Source organism: Nipponia nippon, unplaced genomic scaffold, assembly GCF_047370975.1.
Source record: "Nipponia nippon isolate SJK-2023a ecotype South Korea unplaced genomic scaffold, ASM4737097v1 scaffold_16, whole genome shotgun sequence".
Classification (NCBI taxonomy): domain Eukaryota; kingdom Metazoa; phylum Chordata; class Aves; order Pelecaniformes; family Threskiornithidae; genus Nipponia; species Nipponia nippon.
In genome coordinates, this window is record NW_028262332.1 from 10607996 (window position 1) to 10626542 (window position 18547).

At 43.1% G+C, this 18547-nt stretch overlaps 1 protein-coding gene across 10 annotated transcripts in view; it reads left to right on the top strand.

Annotated features, from left to right (window-relative positions):
- DAB2IP (DAB2 interacting protein) overlaps positions 1 to 18547 on the top strand; it is a 212866-nt gene that overhangs the window by 37837 nt on the left and 156482 nt on the right. For 5 of the 10 annotated variants that reach the window (XR_015703796.1, XM_087753426.1, XM_087753429.1 and 2 more), the window contains exon 1: positions 7735 to 8097. The exons of 2 other annotated variants lie outside the window; for them this stretch is intronic. Coding sequence is in view for 5 of the 8 variants with exons in the window: in XM_087753426.1 (XP_087609552.1) it covers positions 7956 to 8097 (142 nt within the window). In the remaining 3 variants the exon portion in view is untranslated. Of the gene's footprint in view, positions 1 to 6361; positions 6499 to 6632; positions 6811 to 7734; positions 8098 to 8231; positions 8250 to 18547 lie in introns of those variants that run through there. 3 more of the 10 variants (XM_087753435.1, XM_087753430.1, XM_087753436.1) reach the window with 3 other exon arrangements.

Here is an 18547-nt window from a genome sequence, read left to right on the forward strand (position 1 = left end):
GCCTTACCTGTTGCAATGTTTAAGTCTTCTTTGATCATAAAAGTTCACCATCTAGGCTCCCTTTCCCAGAAAAGGTTTGACCAGATGATCTTTCGAGATCCCTTCCAACCTGGGCTGTTCTGTGATTCTGTTCTATGATTCCTGTACCAAACAAGTTGCGTGTCTCTGCTATTTACCGTGAGTAACAGAGACTGCATCTGGTCAGGGTGGACAGATGTCTTCAGAAAGACTAAATGAGCTGATTTTGGAAGGTGCAAACTTTGGGATGCTGTGGTTGGTTTGATCTCTGGGAAGCGTGGAGCCGTGCACCTTCAAGCTGTCTGGGAGCCTTGCTGTCTTCCACAAGTTTCACTTCAAAGCTGTCTTAGAAAACACTCACTTTTCAGTCAGCTATCCTCCAGCCATCTTTTTAATGTTACCCATCGAGCACATATTGAGTCCTCATCCCTCACAGGAAATCTTACACACCTGCACAACAGTGAGAAACTGGAGAGAAGCAGCTCACGGAGCCAGCTTTCTTCTGGAAAGCAAGATAGATGAGCTGTTTAAAAGGTGGTTAAAAAAACCAAGATAAGGACATTTTATTTTTTAAATAAAATAAACAACAGCTTTCCTATGCTGTCATGTTTTTGTAGTATGTTTCATTTTTTCCCCTCAAATTTGCAGCCTGAGATTTCCAGGATCTTGAATATCTTTCAGTTTATTTTTTCAGAGTAAGCAAGCCAATTTTCCCATTTTTACTATACTAGGAAAGTGGTAGGGACTAATATAAAACTGCTTTTATTTCCAACTGAAAAAATAATAAAAAAATTTTGACAAAACAGTTTTTTTCTGAATATTTCATTTGAACAAAAAGGCTATTTTAAAAATAATCATGATAGTAAAAAAAAAGCAGAAGGAGAAAAATTGCACTACCGTGTGGTAAATGTTGTGCTTAATATTAGTACAAATCTGGGAAAAAATTCCCATCATTGTGTGTTGTTGTAAATTTAAAAATTCCGAACAGTTGTATTACGAGACTGAAGTGAATCACCTCTGAGCACTCCAGACACCTTTCCTCATTCTCCTGCTGGAAAAAGTCTCCCGCGTGTTGAGCCGTAGCGGCACACGGTGCGTTCGGTGCGTGCTGCGCGGCCCCCTCTGCGCTGAGCGGGGACTAGGGCCCGTGTCGTCTGGTGGAGGGAATTCCTTATGGCGGGATCCTTCTGCCGAAAGGAAATGTGTTTGTTTTAGTCTGGCTGGCTGGGTGACCCCTGTAAATAGCAGTGTGAGCTCAACTGTGCTCAGAGAACGAGTAAAAGACTTTCAATGAACACATTCACGGAGGCTGTAAGTTGAGTTCACCGAGAGCCCCATGGGTCAGCTTACAGAGGTCATAGCAGGGAACTGCTTTAATTTTGTCTTGGCGAAGGAAATGGGAGATCTTTGGAAACCCAGAGCTGAAGTTACTCTTAATCGCTCAATGGATCATTGTTAACATTTTATTTTAGTAATAGGTTTTTTTGTAAAGAATAATCAGGCTTAAACAAATATTTCCGCCCAGCAGCTACTCATGGAAGACGCATGATGCTCAGAAGTGCTGTACAGTTCCCATTTATGTATGAGGAGCTTTGTTTGATGTGGGGTTTTGCACAAGACTTCTCTTTTTGGTATGGGAATTTTTGCTATACAATGGAGATTTTACACTCCTGTTTTTTTTCTCCTGGGTTGTTGAAAGCAGCAGGCTGTTCTGAGGCACGGGATGTTTGATTCTGGTAAAAAGTTTCTCCTTCAATTTGTGTTGGACTCCATGTGTTTAATTACTTCATTAGGTCTATGGAAATCATAGCACAGATCTTAAGATAGATTCTTACTTCCTGAATTTTATGAGCATCGTTACCAGTCAGGTCATAAACCAAGGTATCTGAACAGAGTATTCTTTATCATTAGGAATATATGCCAATTAATTTAGAGTAAGTTAACTGATTTTATTTTGGTCTCCCCAGCTAGTTGAAAGCTGATTTGGAAAAGTTTATGTTCTTTAGCTCTATTGTTCTACTGGGAAGTAGTCAGGAAACGTGTTCCGCTGGGAGGTCAGCCCGTGCGTTTCTTCCCTGTTCCCTTGCAGCGGGGTTCATCGCGTGGCGCAGGAAACGTCTCCCATTGGGTTCTCAGACGCGCCGACTCTCCGTGGCGCTGCTGTAACCTGCCCGAGGACTGAGCAACCCTTCCTACGTGAATCACTCTCTGTGTTTTTCACAAAGCACTACACGTCCTTCCAGCACGATGAATAACATATTTGTCGACCTCCTGTTTGCCTGCTCCGCGCTGACTGGGAGCCGGTATGGCGTACTGAATTCCCACTGTCAAGAAGCTGCCTGCTGTATGCAGAAATCAAATGTGGTCCAAAACTCACTTGTTGATAGACTTGTTGGGAATTCGAGGTGGAATTCCTAGGCCCTATTTTTATTTCTCGTTTCCTTTTTTGTGTGTGATACTTGACAAACTCTCTTTGTTTGCATTTTTTAAAAATAAGATGATACATTCTTAAAATCAGGACATAATTTATTAGAAGCCAAATGACTGACTTTCCTGCTTAACATTGGGCGCTTTCCTTTGAATGTTTTTTAACCTGAGTGAAAAAGAGGAATTTTGCATGTTTTAAGTACATTAAAAAGCTGAACAAGTATTTGCAAAAGCATCTATGCTCTGTTGGGTGAAAGACACTGTAGAAAAAGAAGATATTACTACGCTTAATACTTATTCATCATGAGGGGATTGTCTTGAGAGAGCAAGGAAGCTCCATTAATTCTTCGGGCGAGGCCTAAGGGATCTGGGGTACACGCCTCGCTCTGCCCCAGCCTTCCCGCGTGACCCTGTATAAATCACTCGGGGCTTCACTTCGCCATTCATGAAACGGGCACGGTAATTATTATGCTTGCGGTGTGTGCAACAGGGTGTGTGTTTAGGTAGATCGTAAGTACTGTGGGCAAGGAATCATCTCTTAATTGGTGGGGTAGGCAAATCCCAAAACAATGTGACACTGATCTTTTTTCGCCTCTCTGGGCACCGCCATAGTAAATATATGATAAACATAATGACAGTAAACAGTAGTAGTAGTCTGTAGGTAGGGAACACTGACGCTAAAAGAACTCATGTCCTGATTTAACTTCTGTAAGACCTCCTGAACGCTTGTTTAATATTAAATTATTCAAATGCACATTCTTCCTCTTGCCTTTTTTACATGGCACTGCTTTTTCTACTCATTAATGTCATTAAATATCTATATTATGTGTAATGACTACTTTCCATTTACATTTGGATTTCATCACCATACGGACAGCAGGAGTATTCATAGTGTCTTGGTAGCTATGACACCATTCAATAAATGGAGAGCAACGAATTCTATGTTTAAACTTAATGTAAATGTTTATTTCTCATTCTGAACCCAAATCTGTGTACCACTCTGTTGTTGCAAGGCTATCGAAAAGCTGCTACATTCCACCTAAGGTGGTAAAGAAATGAATTTGCCTATGCGTAGTTTTAAAATAATCATTGCTTTCCATTAAAATATTAAAAACAAGTAGTTTGCTTTTAATTGTGTGTATGAAACTTTCCTTTTTAGGTCTTCACACAAATATGTCACTGAAGATTTTGGTGCGGGTACAGCTGAATTGAAAGTTAAGTTATCCTCACACAAAGGAAATTACCTTCCTCTCTGGCTCTGCGTATGAGCTTACGTGTCCCCGGTAGCCTTGAGGCAATAAGCCTGGAAATCTTCCAGCTTCACAGTCTGCTGAACTGAAGACTGCAATGGACTCGTAAGCAAATTCAAGCAGGCACATCTTGAGAGTGCCTAGGATCACCGACAAGAACACTGTTATAGTTCTCTTATGTTTTAACAGACAGATATTTTGTAGAGATTATTCCCTTATTCCTTCTGCCTCAGATTGTGACAGGAATATAATCATTCTTCAGCGGCAGTGTAGTTACATGTGACAGGGAAATCTGGGCTGCACCCTGACTTTTTTCAACTTCTCGATGGTCTGTCTGCAGTTCACTGACCCAATGCAAAGTAGACATTAAGGTGATACATAACATACTATCGCATTAAGGTGTTATCCACCGCTCCTCTCTGGACTGGGCAAGGCAAAACCTTCCCTTGTTTGTTTTAACTTTCGAAAGCCTCAGTTCAGTTCTTTGTGAAAAAAAATATGGGAAACTGAAATGACATTACTAAAGCTGCTGTCTTCCAGAAGGCAGTTGAAATTCAGAGGCCATTAATGACGTGTAGGGACAAATGAGTGCGTCTGCATGCCTGTACAGACAGAGCTTTTGAGGCCGGGCTGGACCCTACTGGCAGAGCACGGAAACTTTCACTTTCAGAATAAGGAATTTGAGTTCCTTGCCATAAAATCAGGGGGAGTTAAGAGGAATGATTGTTTCCCTCTGAAGCCCTTTGGGAAAGCAAGAGGTTTAATGGTAGGGGCTGCCTTGGAAACGTGCGTTCTGAAGTACTGTCGTTATTTTCCCAGCGCAAAGCAATAAACAAATGATAAAACAGGCAAGTGTTCGCCGCCGGGAGGCCTGGCTTCTGTCGGCCTCCCTGCGCCCAGCAGCCCCGCCGTAGCTGAGCGAGGCCTCAGGCAGCAGCCTGCGCCTTTTGATGTCAAAGCAAACAAGGCAATGTTTGTGTAGCTCTCCATCCCAGGACTTCTTTTGGTGCTAATTTAAAATTTATTCACATGCTGTTAGTTTTGGTAAAGGAGTGAAATAAATCCAGTTTTAGGAAGGCTCAATAGCAGGATAACAGAGGTAGATGACAGGGGACGCCAGGTCAGCGGCAAGTGCTCTAATTTTCCTCCAAAGCTCAACAGTGCATCAGGCTGGATATTTTACTGAGATGTTACAGTTTGGTGGATATTTAATTTCATTGTGTTCGGTGTTGGGGCGCGGGGAGAGGGGTTAACACCCCAAAAATCACTGCTGTGTTTGGCTCCTTTTGCTCCTCTTCTTGAGAGATTCAGCAGAGCCCGTGGCTGAACTCGTCCTTCTGCTTTTTGGAGGGAACGGCCAGACTGTGATGTGTTATTTTAGAGATAGCGATTTTAATGCTGTCAGCTTTCCTCAAGAGCAGTTAATATATCTAACGTTTGCCAGTGATAGATTCTGCTGTACACAAAAGAGCGTTTGTATCAGGACGTGGCTTTCAAAAAGAAGAAAAAAAAAAGAAAGAAAGGGGAAAAAAAAAAGAGTGGTGCTGGATTAATTGGAAAGGTCCAGACCAGTCACATTCCCTCCCAGATGGGTCATTCATTTTGTTGCCTGCTGCTATGTAGCATCTGAACTTAAAGCCTTCAAAAACATTGTTGAAGTGAGAGACAGAGAGGCAAGCTGGTGAACCTTGAACAAAACTCCCGGCCATTTATGCTTTTATAGTAAGGCTGCTTTCTCTTGTCATGATAGTTTATAGTCCCTCATTAACTTCTCCTGTTTTATGGTCACCTGTATTAACGTTTGTGAAGGTACTAGGCTGATTAAAAATAAAACCATGGAACAGCTGCTTGAGCAGACGTGGGTGCTGGGCAGTGAGTGCAGGCCCGTCCTCCCCCATCCCCTGATCATTCCCACCTGCTCCCAGGCAGGGAGAGCAGCAGCACCTCGCTCTCCCCGCATCCCAGGTGGGTTGAGGATGAGTCACCTGGCTCCAGTTAAGCAAAACGAAGGCACGTGAACCTCCCCCTTTTCGACCGTCTGCATTTGGGTGAGCTTTTTAAATGGTTTTGTTTAAGCTTTCATTTCCATCAGTGCCTTTTTTTGCTGATGACAAAAGGAAGAATAAATTGGATAGGCTGTTTTAAAGGCATTTCTAGTGATAAGAGCATAATTGTAAAAAGATTCTCTTAAGAGCTACCAGCTCAGTTATTAGGGCACAAAACTGCAGAGAGACACCTGAATATTTGGCTCCTTGTCTATAGCAGATCTCCAACTGAACCTCAGTAGTTTCAGACTGTCCCATCACTGCCTTCTAGATGTTCTCAGCTGTTGGTGAACTGCATCAACTGCACAGGATGAGCCTCTGGTCACCTGGAAAAATGCTTTTGGTTGTTCTTGTATTTGTTTGTTTGTTTGTTTTTCGATCTACCCAAATATGAAAAAAAAATACTGTTCTGGATAACAAGAAGAGGGGAGATGTGTAGGAACCGAAGCCTTTTCCTTTTTGCCGGGGTGGGATTTGGTGAGGGAAGGGGCAGGGGTGGAAGCGCAGAGGAAGGTCCCTGCGCAGCATCCCCCTCCTGGAGGGGTGGGAGCCTCCCAGGTCCAGCTGGGAGCTGCCTCCTTGACCTGAACTTGCCGTTGCCCTCTGGATTGGCCCATTCCTGCACTGCCGAAAAGCTGGGCTGAATTCCTCACGTGTGGCCTCAAAACCAGGCATGGACTTCACTGCAGATCGAGACTTGTTTTTCCCTCCTGGAAGGGCCTTTCTCAGCTGATAAATGTCACCGATTTACTACTCAGGTAAATAAGAAAATACAGATTTTGTAGAATTCTGATGTTTTCCACGACTGCAAAAGTTTGTGGAATCCTAATGAAGGCGGATGGTTCGGGATAGGCTACTGAAGGCTGATAGTTCCTGCCTCTTGTTATCGGAGGTACAACACAATACAATGCAGGGAAGCTTTCAGACTGCTGAAGAAGCTCCTGCCAGCTGGGGAGCACAGCTCATCCTCAGCCAGGCCTGCCTAGTCCTGCAGCTTCACAAGACGCCACGAAGATAAATTTGCACAAACGTCTGGGAAAAATGGCAAAACTAGGACACAACACAGAGAGGTATTGTGCAGATGTCATTTTGCAGTTCCTCCTGCTCCAATGAGGTTTTTCTGTTATCTGCCAGCTTGTGAGAAGAAGTGGCAGCGCGTTAAGTTCTTGGCCACCATTCTGGTTTTCTGAAATGTTGTCTATCGCTCTGCCTTCAGATGGTTTTTTGTGCCGGTAGGGGAAGGAGCTTAGATGAAGGATTCTGGACAATTCACTTCTGCCCTTTTTAAACTGTAAATGTGGAGTGAAATTTTTTATCATCTGGTTAGACTAATTTTTTTTCTTTGCTTTTCTTTTCCTCCATGGCTTAAAGTGTTAATTCTTACATTGAAATGTAACTTTATTGAGCAATATGAGCCGGAGGCAGAATCTTCACTGCCATCAGAACCCAAATGGTAAATAGGCTCTTTCTCTAATTTGTGGGATGTGCTATAACTCAGTTTGAATGTTGAAAGGAAATGGGCCTCCAGGGGAGTCTGGAGCTCTGTTCATTCAACTTCTAATTAAAGTTTTCCCCTCTCAAGTTTCACTTTATTTTCCGGGGCTTTTGCTCCATGATGATTATTAACATGTGTCCCATGGCCAGGAAATCATTATACCCTTCCCCAACCCAGTCTTTCGTAGATACCTCCCGCTGCAGACCAAGCCGCTGAAACTTCATCTCCGAAATGATCTGATGGCCGGGGCAGGTAGAAACTAGCTGGCACCCTAAGGCTACCCCGCCGTTTTCATGCAGCAAGCTGTTGATTTTTTCCAGTACAGTGTGATCAGATGTTGCTGTCCGGCGGAGACGATCCAGTCCAGGATTTCTTCCAGCCTATTCTTCACGTTTCAGGAGCCCAGGCCAAGGCTGGCTTCCTATTCCAACTCCAGCAGGCTTATCTTTTTGGGGGCAGGAATTGTTAGTACAGTTTATCTTGCTTGCTGCAAGTCCTCCCTCAGCTGAGACATGTACTCTGGTGCTGCGTTCTTTTTTTTCCTCTCTCTCTCTTTTTTATGTTTTCTCCTCGTTGTTTTTCTTTTTAAATGTGTAAAGTGAAGAGTTCCTCTTCCCCCCTCTCCCTTTCCACTCCAAAGAACCAACCTCCAGTTAATTAAACGCTGGAACTGTTGCTACTTTGCCAGAGGGGAGAGTGAACCTGTGCCTGCATGTGTGTATGTGTAAAATAGATACAAAAATGTCAATGAACAGCAGGAAAAGTTCTGGGAGACCGTCTTACTACTATCGACTGCTCCGGAGGTCACGACTTCAGAGACAGCGAAGCAGATCCCGGAGCCGGAACAGGCCGCTTAGTAGGGGTAATTGCAACCACAGTTCTCTTTAATTGACAGTGCAAAGACATACGTGTTTTTGCTTCCAGGTAGCTTCGTTACTGTAGGTAAGAATGACCAGTGCGAATATTCGTGAGTGTACCTGCTCCCCGTGAAGCGTGTGTCGAGCTTTACAGAAGGTCAGTTGCTTGTGTAGCGCTGCAGTCATGTGTGGGGAGGGAGAACTGGTTTTAAGGGCTCAGCTGGGGGAGTCAGGCTTGGGTGCTGTTCCTTACAGTGGTTTTAACACCTTGTGTAACCGTGACTAACCCCGTCTTTTCAGTTATCCGTGGCTCAGTTCTTTCAATTTGTGTGATTAAGGTAACTACTTTTTTAGCTAACTGAGATGTTTGGAGGCCTAATTGATGATTATAGAGATTTGAAAATCCTTGATTAACAGGTGGTATCTATATGCAAAGATGTATTGCTAGAACTTGTTCTTCATGAGCCGAGTATCACCAGGGGTTTTGAAATTACAAAGCTGAGTGCAGTTTAGGGGTAGGAATTTCAAAAGAGCCTAAAGACTGTGTTCCCGAGGCATCGTGGAAACCCATGGGACTTGTATTCCCAAATCACTTTGCGCTTTTAAAAATCCTGCTCTAAAAGGGCCTATTTGTCCTCATCAGCAGGAGTTGGGTCCAGAGAGTAATGTTTCTTTAGGGCATACTCACTCATGCAGCCCATTTATTCTACTTGAGGCAGCTACTGACCCAGTTGCATTTTTAAAATAAGCTATTCTGGCTTTCTCTTCTAGTGTGAAATAAATGTTTATTGATGCTTATGCCTATCGTTAGAGCAGTCAAAGAAGCGGGAGTCTTTGAGTCGTTTTGCTGTTGAACTGTCTTTTCAGAAAAGAGGGGAGAGGGTCGTGTTTGGCCTCTAGTGTGGCAATTCAGTCATATTTATCATGTCTTGAGCTTAATCAAAGCCATTAATCAAAAAGAATTTTTTTTTGTTAAAAAGCCATAATAAAAAGCACAACTGCAACACTGCATCAGGTGTTTGTGCAAATCCAGGCTTGTACTTGCCTCGCTGGAGTTAATTCTGATTCACAAAGCAGGCTAGCTTCGTGCAATGTCCTCTTTCTTCTTTTGCTGGCATACAGTACTTTTTTCAGGATTTTGAATCATCGCTGAGAAAACAATAGGAAGCTAAATCAGTCCCTGAGCTTCATCTTTTCCTTTAAGCAAACAGTGTTTTCCTTTCCATGATTTTTTTTTGTTTTGCCTGTCAGGGAGGAGTGTTTGTAAACTCACAAGCATGTAACAGTTTCCTTTCCCCCTTTATTTGTGTACTGTTCAAAACCAAAATATTTTACTGTCATTTCAGTTACTGTTACAAACGAGATGTGCTAGTTTCCTTTAGGTAACCCAGTATGACCCTAACGGCGTAATTTGTCATGAACACGAGGAATATGCAGGCAGATTTGATGGAAATGGAAATCAACCCTAATGTTTGTAAGAAATTGGATTTGAACCAACTGAAATCTTCTTGCTGTTGATCTCTCCCTGAGCATTTTGTTTGTCAGACTTCGTCTCTAGGATTCCTGCCTGCTAGGAGGATCATAATACTCAGCACTAGTCGAGCTCTTCTTATCCGTAGATCTTAAAGGGATTTGCCCATCTGGATAAGAATTTTCTCTTTATTTTTGACATGTTTGTGTAAGAGGTGCAGAAAGCAAGCTGTGGAGTGGCGGTGTCACGCAGCAAGGCCATGCGGCAGGTCAGCGGCAGGACGTGGTCCGGAGTCTGGAGTCGCTGCCTGCTGCTCCGGCGCCCTGGCTGCCAGCCTGGACGGAGGGAAGGAAGCGCTGGAATACAGCAAAAGAAATCCTTGCCTTGGCAGTTCTGATCCCAGTGGAAGGGTAACGAACAGGAGACTGCAGGGGCGTGGGAGCTATACAGAATGCAGAAATCAGAATGAGGTTATAGATTTTTTGGTTTTGATGAAACGTTGATTTCCAAAACCTACAAGTCTGGACGAAGGAAGGAGCTGAGGGTCCCCTTCTCAAATGCTGATTTGCAGTGCAATTGGCTGCCTCTAGCTCAGATACTCAAAGATCACATACCCTTAGTGCGAGGTTACCATAAATTCAGGAGTATTGGAGTCATTGCGCAGGAACTGGCACTGGTCTGCTCTGCCACATGTGTCTTTCCCGGCCATCCTTTTGGCAACTTTTTGCTCTCTCCAGTCTCTGGACCCTTTGCTAAGATCCCCACAGAGCCCAGGTAAGCCTGTGGCCCTTGCTGGAGGAGCAGTGATACCTGGTTGAGCTTTTTCTCAAAAGTTGAGCTTTTCCAAGGTGTGTCTCTTCAGCAGATTATCAGCATGCTTTTGGACAGGCAACTTGCTGAGGATCAGGCAGTTGTTACACATTTACCAGGCAGGAGGAGATCTCTGCTGGCACACAAGTCCCTCTCCCCATCTGGAATCATTCACTGTTTGTACTGCATCAGTCCTGGATGATAAATCCCTGATGCCGGAGCTGACACCGGAGCACCCATGGGATGCAGGTGCTGCCATCTGCTGCCAGCACGGCTCCTGTTCCAAAAGCTGTAACACGCCCGTGCGCTGGGAGTCAAGAACCCCTTCAGCCCACTCTAGTTTATATCAGTCAGTCTCTTTGAATAAAGAAGAGGTTGTGTTTAAAAGCATGTATTTATATACTGCCACTTCCCACTCTCACCCCGCTGAGGGGGCAATGCCACCTCTCCACGCATGCCCTTCTGGTGAGCGCGGCTGCCTGAATGCTGCCTGCTGGCCTTTTGGAGGTATGGAGTGCAGCCTGCCCGAGGACGAACGGTAGAAGTCAGGCTGGGGTTATAGCTTGCACAGCTGCATCCCAGTCAGAGGCGGTGGCGGTTATAGCTGAGACCTAGTTTGGGAAATCGGTCTTGCTTCCTGAGGCACAGAGAGAGAACCACTCCCTCCGGAAAGCTCTGCTGCAGCACATTTTAGATAGGCAAAGTGAACAGCATTTGCATTTTCTATGCAAGTATCTAAGGAAAGTAGAGGATTTGCTTTCTGTTGGGACTCCAGATGGAGACAATCTGATGTAGCATGCAGGAAAACGTGTAGGACTTTCAGCTGTTCGCAATGACAGCCAGCTTATTTGATGGTTCCTGTGGTGGTATCCTCTGTTCTAGAGTTGTGGTTAGCCCTGGTGCTTATAACACATTCATCACGTGTCGGTACGTTTGCCAGTCTGTCCCTTGGAGACGTCCAGGGCTAGAATAGTTGAAGAACAGTAAAACTGGTGGGTAGGGCAAATCAGACCAGAACGGGAAGGCGTGCTACCAGGAGGCTCATGTGATCCTGCCTCCAGCCTGTGTAAATTATTGCTATTTGATACTGGATAAAGAAGACGGGTTTCACCGTGCTGTTAAGCTTTGCTGGAATTATGATAATGTCTGAAATCTCCTGACTCTGCTTTCCACAGAGATTCGGGACACGTTGCAGGTATACATTAGTTAAAAAAATTAACTGCAGAAACCCCATCTCTTCCTTGGACCATCTGTTCAGCTCAGAGATGTGTGTAACTGTACGAGGAATCATGGCAGTAATTATGATTACTACCAGGTGATCCATCTAATGTAGTGGAAGGTACTTGGGAGGCAGAGAGGGTAGAAGGAAAATTATTGATAAAAGCAACACCTGCTTCTGCCTGCAGTCCTTTGGTCTGTGGCTTTCGTCATGGTATCTCTGCTTCTACTTAATTGTGGGTGTAATGAAGGAACAGGGGTCAGTGGCAAGTGTTCTGAAAATTCAGTCTGCTCACAGAAACTACTCACGGGTGCTCCAGTCATGGTTCCGTATCTGAGCCAAATGCCGATTTGGCTTCAGGTCTTTCTTCTGTAAAATTCTCTAGGCAATCAGTTGTCATCAAAGCTCTGAGAATTTGAGAACATTTTGAGTTCCTGATCTTGAAAGTTTAGTGTTCCTGATACTGCTGCCTCTGTCAGCTCCTTGGACATAAATGTCTTGCTCTAAGTTCTGTTTATCACAAGTGCTTTTCAAGGTGTTCTACAAAAAGGATTTTTATTAAACAGGCTTTCTTCTTCTTTTCCTTTGGTGGCTGCTGTGAAAAGAAAACTGACTGATCTTCAGCAAAGCCCAGTATTTTAGTACACCAAACACCGAGAGCTTGGAGGCTAAGGTCAGACTGTTTTCTTCTCAGAGCAGGCTATTCAGATACACATCTCTTAAACGGCTGGAATTTAGTCTTTCTCTCTCTGTTTGATGAAATCAAAACCTTTTAAATGATAAACGAGAGATCAACTTATACCCAAACAGCCAATACTCGAGAGGTTAAGGCGCTCACTTGGGACAAGGGAAGCAGAGCCTTGAAAATTGTCCCAGCATGTAACACCATGACGTAGCAACAAAGGAGGTTTTAGTATAGTGAAAGCTAACTGAAGTTTTGCGCGCTTCTCTCTAATATTTCCTAGCTGAAAATCTATTTTGCAGCATGTTAACAAAAAGTGATGTTTGACAAGGAATGCCACGTGGACCTTCTCCCTTTCTGCCTCTGCAGGGCTTTGTAGCCCAGTTAGCTGTTGTAGGATGAAGGGCTCCCTCTCTCATTCTCATTAGAAATGTTGCTCTTACTGAAAATTCCCACTATATTGTTAAGTAAGAGTCAGGGTTCTGTAAGTAAGTAATTCACATGAAATGTTCAAACAGTACTTTGTTCTTTTCATGACCCACAATTAATTTTTCTTTGAATTACACTTAGCTGCATGCCTTTCAGCTTGTTGAAAGCGTGTGCGTTTCAATGTATGTCTTTTGTCTGCACTTGCTCTAAATGAAGTTTGGCTTAGATAGTTCCAGCTATGGCAAGGGCCCGGGTATGAGAATACCTGCATCATATCCGAACCTACCTTTCCTGATAGCTCAGTATTGACCAGACCTATCTATCTCGGAAAAGCAGTGCCCTAATCAGCTAATGAATAAATAAGCAAACAAGTAATTTGTCGTGTGCTGTCCAAACAGAACACCTCCCTGCACTTACAATGCTCTCGGGTTTTTTTGCATGCCAAACCAATACGTGCCCCTGAGCCTTGATTTTTCTTACTGTGGCCTCTATTTTTAACAAACTAAATAGTCGTCATGAATACGATACCCCATTTGTGCACCTGCCTATAAAGGGCACACTTTACTATAACCTCCTCTTTCACACTCGCTTCTGTTATGGGGGTTTGTTCTGATCTTTTGGATTGCATCTAAATTGTTATACAATAAATTTGTTGAGAGAGACCATGTCTCTCTGACAAACATTTAGGAGCTTTTAATGGTCTGTATGATGAAAGAATATGATTTTTTTATTAAAAGAAACTGATTCTGCATCAGCATGTAGAAGTTTGAAATACACAGTGTTACCCTTGCAAATAGAAGTATGCCTAAGCGTTGCATGTATTTATATTGGCAGGCAGAAATCTCGGTAAAATCTTCCAGGTTTACTGTTGTCCTCTGACTCATATCCTACAAAATTTGACAAGATGAGTGATTTTGCCTTTTCAGCACATCTTTCCGTACCAGTGGTTGACACGGAATGAGGTATGGTCAGTAGGAAGTCAAGTCTGGAAAGAAAGATGGGCAGAATAACATATTACTGGTCATCTGCCTGGTCAGACTGGTCTCTGAGTCACTGTACCTTGGGACTCCCGCGTGGGCTACCCTGCTTGGCCACCTTCCAGTCACAACCATCGCTGAGCAGCATTGGGGTCCTTTCAAACTTAGAATCACCCTTCCCATTCTTAATTTAATTTACTTGATTTTAAGCTATAAGTTTTAAGTTATTCACTTTAGTAGCCAATCAATAGTACAATTCTATTGTATTATATTATTTTGCCTTATATTCTGGATAGCCGAAGGAGTACACGTGTACACTTCACCTGACCCCTGTATGTGAGATTTCTTGAAGAACCAAAATCATATGCCTTAGAATACCTCTATTTTTTCTAAAAAATATTGCATAAGCAATTTTTATCATTCAAGGGCTGGGAGCAGGCGAGTGAAGAGTCCAGTAATAAACATTAGTAATAGGGTTTTTTTCCCAAGGGTGATGTCTTTTAAACATCAGGAAAAGGAGACCTTCCTGCTTCGCAGTTTTTAATGACCATTGCTTTGTTTTTCAAGTCTCTTTTGTGGCATTTTCTATTTCACCACAGAACTCTTGCAGTTTCTCATTGAAATTTTAACAGCGTGGCTGACAGATGCCCATAGAAAAGATACGCAAAATTTTTTAAGCTGTACACTTTGTAAGAATTATTCACTGGCGGCCATGCTATTTTTAGCACTAGTGCTCCAGCTGAGACTTTGCCATATTTCTTCAATGCTTAATTGTCTAATAAAAATCTGTACTAAATTTAATAACTTCGGAAGTAGTGCATGATGGAGGAATTCTTGAATTGTTTTGATATGAAAACAATGGATGTAGAATGCTAAGTATCCATTTAATAAACAAAAATTTAGAGTGAATGTATTGCCTATGGAGGCAAAGGTTAGCTAGGCCCTTCAGCAGGAACATGGCAGCAGTGGTGCCTTGAGCTCCTTCTTTTGCTCTCACAGCGCTGGTGGATGCCACACAGACCTGCACCACCTCCTTTAGAGGTCTGTCAGAACTGCAGAAACATCAAAACTTAGTGAATATATTCTGTGACAGATGTGTCAATTCCTACCGGATTAAAAATGAACCAAGTTTTAAAACTTCCCATTGGAAACACCAGAGTGAATCTCTGAGGAGCACTGGCCCTTTGGGTAGTTGCATCATAAGCTGGAAACCCACGTGTAGTAAGTAAGATTTACGACTATCCCATCCCACCTTGCTGTCATCAGTAGTGGAAGGAACGGCCTCTGTTTGCAAAGACGCAGACTTCCTGATCAGCCATCTTGTGTGCAACCACTGCTCGGCGCCGCCATTTAGTGCCTGGAGCTCCTCTGCCGTTAAACCACAGTGTTGTGCCCAACGTGCAATGTTAACAAACTACGGGGTGGTTTTTGAAGAATGTTTGGGATTTGGGGGACCGGTCATTTTATTTGCTTGTGACAGGCTGAGCTAACACCTTACTGTTTATTTACTTTTCTCCTGTCCTCTTGACGACAATATCCTGTGGTTTTGAGAGCTTTGTATTTTCCTCATTTGATTTTCATGTTTTGTAACTTCTGTCAAATTTTAAGAGTCGCAGAGGAGGCGATTTAAGACCTGCTGGGTATGGAGTTTTGATAGTGAGACACGAAAGCGGGGAAAGAAAGGGAGGAAAAGAAAGACAGGAGAACTGTAGGGAGTAACTTGGACGCGGGGGAAGGTTTATGCAGGGCAGCACGCCTTGGTTCAGCGTCAGCAGCTGTAGCTGTGTATCTGGGGTGAGGCAGGGACGGCGAGCTTTGCAAGTCAGATAAGCAGCTTGAAAAGAAGCAGATTTGACTAAAGAACCCAAAACCTTGATGAAATTGAGTACCTGGAAAGGTGTGTCTGTGTCTGCTGACACCGTTAGTGCGGGCTACGTGTCCATTGTGGTGTTTGTGGCACTACCCAAAACAGTAAATGTCTTCTGACTATCTTCATGCATAACCAAAACACTGCCTTATAGCAACTGATTTTCTTTAGCACGTTTATAAGAACTGCAAATAGTTCATGGACTTGAAAGAAGCCTTAGGTAGATGCGTTCTCGTTTAAGCAGTGAAGCGTCCAGGGATAACGTGCAGTAAATCCCACGGATGGTCAACGACAGAGTAACGGCACAAACTCCAGTAGCTCTGTGTTTTTCCCTGAGACTTTCCTTTTGCCCCAAGGGAAAAAGAGAACTCAGGGGTTTTGACTCTCATGTTCTTGCTCTAAAATCTTGGCCATAGTCCCATGCCTGAATGTCCCATGGTCCCAGCAGCTGCATCTTTAAGAGGTAACCAAATATAGCAACAGTCTGGATAAAATTGTGAGAATTGTCCATACTGCTTAAGAGTAACTCAGGAAACTACTGTCTGAGGAACAGGTCATTGAATGCTGTGACGGAAATTTGGGAATTGTACCAGCAACTTTCAGGCAACTTGAAGGCTGACTGTTGTCTCTTTTTGCTCATCTTTTGCTTATCTCTATTTTAAGTCCTTTCCTTCTTACAGTAACCTCGCTTTCCCCTTACAGTGTTGCTAAAAGGGGCTGATTACTCTGAAAGGAAATAAGTAGCAGAGTGGCTCCCAAGTAACGCGGAGTGAGTTTTTATCTAAAAGCCATAGGTAATAAATGAGAAAGAGGTTAAAAACCCTGGTCTGAGTCCAAACCAGAACTGCTTCCAAAAGCATGCTTAGAGGGGTTTCAGCAGACTTTGCATGATCTCTTACGTATTAGAGTAAGTTTGTCTCCTTACAGCTGTGGCAGTCCAAACAATTTAGACACAGAGCTGCCTTTTAAAGCTTTTAAACCCATATTTCCCTTGAAGGTCTTCTAGTGTGCCACTAATCCCTTAAGTTATTGCACTGAAGGCACTCTGTAATCCCTTAATTTACTCTGCTCTCAATAGAGATGGGGAACGAGCTGGGTCACTTCCCATGTTTGGGCATTATCAGGTTTGCTTTTTTCGACTCAAGACACTAGCTGAGGGGGGCCTGCTTTCCTTTGAAACACTGCAGAGAATATTTTAAATTTAGATATTAATTGCCTGTGTGTTTGTATATTTGTATTTAAAAAGGTACACAAAACCTGAACTTCCTTACTCATTTCACCGTTTTGTACAGCCTTGGAGTCAGGCTTTTAAACTAAGTTTCCTCAGGCCCCTTTGGAAATCAGCGGATGTAAAAATTGATGGCTTTTTGAAAACTCTGAATTCATACCCAATATAGAACTGGTGAGGGTCAAGAAACAGTGTCAGCCACAGGTAATTTCTGGAAGCCTCATCGCCCCAGACCTACAGGAGACAAAGCTTCTGACTAAAATTTCTTTGGTGATGCTGAAGGTAAAGCTTTATGGTGGTGAGTACCGCTAGGGAAGTGCTATGCTTGCTTTTAATGAGCAGAAATACGGTAAAAGCCTGTCTAGAGCAACACATTGGTTGCCTGACTTTGGAAGGTTTGTCCTGTCCGTTGCTTCTTGCTTGCATGAGGGACACACGTTTTTATTGTAGGTTTGTTCTTGAGAGCTGGGAGACCTGATCTGCTCTCGGAGGTTCGTTTATGAATACTGGCTACTCAGCATTACTTCAGAAGTTCATTTTAAGTTGAGCACTGAAGCATTCACTTTGAGGAAAAACATGCCCTGCAATTGTACAGACTTTGAGAAACACTGACAAGAATGAAGATGGCCAAAGTTTTGCTTCATTAACATTTACACTGAGAAAGGAATCCTCAGATGCTGAGCACTTAATGTTTCTTTTTGAAGAAACCAATTTATTTGAAGTGCAAGTTTCTTTTGTACATTATGTGCTCACATTTTTGATTTCTTACAGCACTTCTGCATCAGTGAATTTCTTGTAGAGTCGGAGATCAAGCCTGGGCTTGTTCTGAAGTATCCAAATGTGGTAATAGGTGGACTGTTGTAAAATTTGGCATCTGGAGTTAAATTACAGGATGCTTCTTAAGCTTCTTGGTTACTATAGGAACAAGTAATAGTCATCCTTCATGATTAAGCAGTGTCCATGGTAACCAAACGAGCAAGTTTTAAATGAAAGATATTTTCCCTTTACATTTTTAGCAGTCAAAGGTTAACAGTTATTACCTTTATACCCTTAGATGAAAACAAATTTTGATCTGGCTGGTGTATTTGAAGTGAGAACAGTTGGTATTCATTTACATAACTTCACTTCTAGGACCAGCTGAATTTTGGGTGAATACCAAGATAAAATTTCTGAGAGTGGCGTGTAGTGCATTAATCTCCCCAGGAAGAGCGAATGTTGTTCACAACATGTGCTAAATTGTTCTGCAGCGTTGCAGTGTGCTGCTGAACGGCTACCGTATGGCTCCTCGGAGCAACTGCAGTTCAGTAGCGGAGGAAGGAGTCCCTACATATGCACCCTGCATATTTTTTAGGATGGAAAATGCAAGCGTCAGTGTTAGCATAGGTAACAAAAGCCTCCTGCTCCCTCCCACTTCCAAGACAGAATTGGGAATGTACGAGTGAATATAGGCCTGCTAGGTCCCTTTTTGCAATCTACTACATGTTTTTGTTTGTAGGTAAGGAGTGGATATCACTTAGAAAAGCATGGCAACACAATCACAAAGCTAGCACAATTGCTACGGGTTAGTCGCACAAAGGCACGTAGTAGTTTGAATGGTGGCTTCTGTATGTCTGTCTGTGGCACACTGTTATTTATATGAAATAAGAAAACACGACTGCTTTTTAATGTTTTCTTTCCCGTCTCTTTCATTGGCGCTGGCAATGTTTGCTTGAAAACGAAAAAGTGATCCTGCAAAGGTGACACCTGCAAGTATGTTTTCAGAGCATGTATGT